General features: G+C 37.6%; 1 protein-coding gene across 1 annotated transcript; it reads left to right on the top strand.

Annotated features, from left to right (window-relative positions):
* The first annotated feature begins 2,141 nt into the window (after positions 1-2,141).
* On the top strand, positions 2,142-3,786 carry LOC139120990 (somatostatin receptor type 2-like). The gene has a single exon (XM_070685572.1). It carries the CDS (start codon positions 2,347-2,349, stop codon positions 3,403-3,405), a length of 1,059 nt encoding a protein of 352 aa, XP_070541673.1. The 5' UTR covers positions 2,142-2,346; the 3' UTR covers positions 3,406-3,786.
* The last annotated feature ends 1,043 nt before the right edge of the window (positions 3,787-4,829 follow it).

Genomic DNA, 4,829 nt, shown 5'->3' with positions numbered 1-4,829 from the left:
CACATGTCTTAAAATAACCCAAGGGTATTGAAAGGCATTTCATGAGATAATCGATGGTTAACACGCTATGATGATTCAGTGGCTATGCATTATAGTACTACCTTTAGTACTCATGTCGCATTGATATCCAACTTCAAAGACAGAGTGCATAATAATATACACATATTATGAATATATACATTTATATATATATATATATATATATATATATATATATATATATATATATATATATATATAAAATATATGTATTTATAGAGAGAGAGAAAGAGATACATATATAGATATATAGATATATACACGTATAGCTATATATACACACACAACTGTATGCATAATAATATACACATATTATGAATTAATACATATATATATATATATATATATATATATATATATATATATAAAATATATATATATATATATATATATATATATATATATATATATATATATATATATATATATATATATATATATCCTATAGAGAACACATTATGATCCACTCTTTGCATTTGCATGACGTACTGTACACCATTGCGGTTCATATTTCCGTTCGAGTGAATTTAACTGTATGACATATATATATATATATATATATATATATATATATATATATATATATATATATACATATATATATTTATTTATTTATTTATTTATTTATTTATATATATATATATAATATATATATTATATATATATATAATATATATATATATATATATATATATATATATATATATATATAATAACACAATTTTTTTATTTATTACTAATGTCTTTTTCAAACTGCCGGGATCTTTCCTTGACATTTGTGGGTGTCCTATAAATTAATTTGCACAAATACTTTTTACTTTAAAAAGTGTCGAGTGACGCATTCCTTGTCGAAAATATAATCGTTGGCAGTGCAGTTCGATAACAGTTCGAAATAACGCGTTTGAAGAAAGGTTAATTTAAACAAACGTGAATGTATGAAAATACAGTCGCTTCCCTTAGTGTCTGTACGTAATAATTCTAACTTTAGCCGTTATCCTCATAACTATTACACGCTAACATCTCTGAGCACAATTATGTTGTTTCACTGCCCAATGAGAAAATAATGTAATATTGTCGATTTTATCATTCATTGTTTTTCGGTACCCGTACTATACTGTGCAGAAAAAGAGGTGCCTTCTATGGTCAATGAATATAAACAAATCCCTTCAGCCTTGAAAGCAGTTTAATCCACTGGTTCATTTGCTGCTCCCAGTTTGTTGTCGTAAAGCATAATGACAAACAATCATAAATTCCTGCTATGAAGTACACATTGTACCAAGAACGTAACGACGAGGGGCGTCAGTGAAAGTGAAATTTCGTCTGATTATGCAAGCAATGTTTCGTATGTTTTTATTGATTTATTGATTCATTTTTATTTTGGCGAATTTTCATAAGGGTGTTTTTTTTCTCACTTTATTGTGTACTGATTTCAAAGAGGTCAACGAACCTTTCCTCAATTTGTCTTTAGTTAACGTCGTAAGTTTACATGTGAGGAAGAATAGAGTCCTTTGTCTGATGGTTAAGAGACCGTTGATAAGAAACATGCACACTTCGATTAAATTTGTGATTGACCAAATCCCCCCTGAAAGTTTAGAATTGCAAACGCCTCATGACGAAATTAATTCGACCCGTACCCCAAAAATTCATAATAAATATGATGTTCTATAACACACACTATACAATAGATTGTTGGGAGTGTCAACTGATTAATTCTTTGGAAAAAACTTTGAATTTGACTGAGGTATCACGCATATAAATTTGCGCCGTTACTAGGATATCAGCTGCGAAGCTGTGCACGATAATCGAAATAGAGCTAAATCTCTTCTACCACCGACATGCAATGCGTTGCGCTCCTCATGGCCATATTTTAGTCATTAAAGTCCAAAGCCGCTAAAGTTTGCACAATATTTTCACTCTGAGATTCGGTAGACCATGAAATCATACCTCGCTTGTTGGATATAGAGCTGCTAAATGCTGACGTCATCAAGACATGGTTATTTCTCACGTGATCACCAGCCGTTCAGACCCAAAGTTGCAGCGGGGATACAAGACCCCTCGCGTTAGAGGCGTCGAGACGGAAAAAAAACTAGGTCTGTCAACGTCCATGTAGAGTTTTGCACTCTAGGGAATGTTTGCATAAGGCCGATGTATGTAACGCGATGTCTGCTCTCAATTGACTGTACGGAGCCATGAAACGAGGACTCTCTCACCTAGTCTATGTGAAGCAGGCTTGGATGTAAACAAGTGGTCACAAGTGGTCCTTCTGTACCAGGGTGCTGTGCAGGAGAGGAAGAGATCCGTGTGACGATGACGGAGCAAGCAGTTTTTACCGCTAATTCGTCGATTTTTTTTAGCCTGAACGGTGAAACTTCAAACGTAACTGTCGCGGCGATTAGCGACGCCTGGTTTCGCGGACGGGTAATACCCATAACGTTCGCCGTCATTTGTCTGGTTGGCGCTGTCGGAAATTTTGTAGTGATTTTCGTGTTGTGCCGTGATTCGCGCAAAACACCTTCAATTCCAAGCGTCTTCATCCTGAATCTGGCCATAGCGGATTTCCTGTATGTCATCACATTGCCTTTCTCGGCCTACCAATACGCTAGGAAGGAGTGGCCATTTGGAACGATTGTGTGCAAATTCTTCATCGGTTTTGACGGAATGAACCAATTCACGGGCATCTTCATACTTACTGCCATGAGCGTGGACCGCTATTTAGCGATTGTTCGCCCTATCCGATGCATACCTTACCGCACGGTTCGCAAAGCTCGCATTATCAACGTTTGCATCTGGCTGGTGTCGCTCTTCTTCTCCCAGCCGCTCTGGATATACGCGTCGGTCTACCCTTACAGCAACGTCTCGGCGGTGTGCATCACGGACTGGCCGGACCACATATCCGACGCTGGTCCCTTCGCCTTCTTCATCTTTGCTTTCGTCGGTGGGTTTGCCGTACCGCTGTGTTGCATCTTGGTGTGTTACGCGAAAATCTATTCTTTCATCATCGCCCGGGGGAAAGAGCGTCCGGGCGATACAAGATTGCAAGGGAACACCAGGCGTATCGCGGCCCTCGTCATCGTAGTCGTACTCGCTTTTAGTCTTTGCTGGTTTCCCTTTTACATCTTGAACTTCATCTCTATCACGACACCCGCCTTATCATCCGATCAACTATTTAAGATGACACGATTCGCCGCCATTTGCCTGATTTACGTCAACAGCTGCTTGAATCCGATAATTTACTCGTTCATGGGCGAAAACTTCCGGAAGAGCCTCAGGAGCTCACGTAAACGGAGACAGAATTATTCCTTCGTCGTCAGGAGCAGAAGAACAAGTACGAATAACAACTGCAGTTACATATCGAAACAGCCATAGTGGTGTGGGAAAACGGGCCGCCAAAGCCATGGTCGGCAAAGTTTGCAGGAATTAAATACCTTGATATATATAGTCTTATTATTGATGTGTGCTAATCGTGAAAGATAACGGCTGTAGTTATGATGCGAGCATGAGGATAACACCGCCAGCGTTCAAAGTTGGCATCGAATGACAACACAAGTAAAGCGCACCATCAGTCTGTCAGAGACATAGCTTTCTCTCCATTTTGAGAGACATGCGGGTTAAAACAGATGCCACGGGAAATATAAAACGCTTGTTTTCGATACTGTTGGCCACTCGAGATGACCAGAGATCTGAGCGGCATGTCTCTAGGAACGTTACATATTTAAAATTAATGATAGACAGGGAAGTTATCATTTACATTGCTTTGCGGCATTCCGTTCACCAGTTCAGCCAAAACATGTCATGAAAGAATTTTCCGTCATGTACTTGAAGAAGATAAATCCCCTATTATATCGGGGTCAATAGCGATTAACAAAGGTTACGCTGATTTGTAAATCAGTTTTATTGTTCAACTGTTGTGGTAAAATCTTGCTGTTACGGATCAGACGAAGGACCCACAGGAAAGAGTGTAAATGCCAATGCTAACGATGAGGACTCATTTTTAATTTTAAAAAAGGTCAGGCACAGAGAAACCCGACTATGTATATCAGTAACACAGACCACTCATCCGTCAGCCTAAATTTATCACATGTCATGAACTTTGAGTGAATGCCACGCTTATAAACTTTGAGGGCTTTTCTGTACACCTATGACGGCAGACTTTCCAGTCCGTGTTTCCTAACTGTAATTTAATTTGTAAGAGCGTTTATACAATCGTTAATATGAATTTCATTGAGTGTTTCCAATGTGGTATAAATCTTATCCTAACGGCCCGATTTTTCTACCAAACACGCACAAAATTATTATATTCTATAAAATTAAATTTAATTTTCTATGTCAGTTCAGACTTGTAAATTTGTTCATCGTCTCATGCCCTTTACTGAAGCGCTTACGTAAATATAATTATGAATCAAATTTCTGGTATCCATGGGGGACTGCGTGTATGTGAGCAAGTATGCTGAAACAAATTAGCCGCTTTTACCACTTCGGCGTAACCTTTTATATACATGTATTATGGTACTTACATTGGATAGGTACATGTAATTAGTTTTCTTGCTTTTGCAGTTCTGAAATACGGACTTTCATTCCCCGACGACAAAGTTGGCGCGGTTTTTTTAAACACCTGGGTTAATTGTTCGGAATCAAATAGACTCGTGCAATCTGAAATAACAAGATATGAGTTCAAGCGAAGTTTATAGAAATGGCCCATTATTGGCATGGTTGATTAAAAAGAGTTGGTTGATGGAGTCACTAACAAAATTCTCAACAAAATAATGTGCTGTACGATCATTTTAAGGACT

This window comes from Ptychodera flava, chromosome 21, assembly GCF_041260155.1.
Source record: "Ptychodera flava strain L36383 chromosome 21, AS_Pfla_20210202, whole genome shotgun sequence".
Lineage (NCBI taxonomy): Eukaryota > Metazoa > Hemichordata > Enteropneusta > Ptychoderidae > Ptychodera > Ptychodera flava.
The sequence above is the reverse complement of the archived record's forward strand: the minus strand, read 5'-3'. Positions and strand labels throughout refer to the sequence as shown.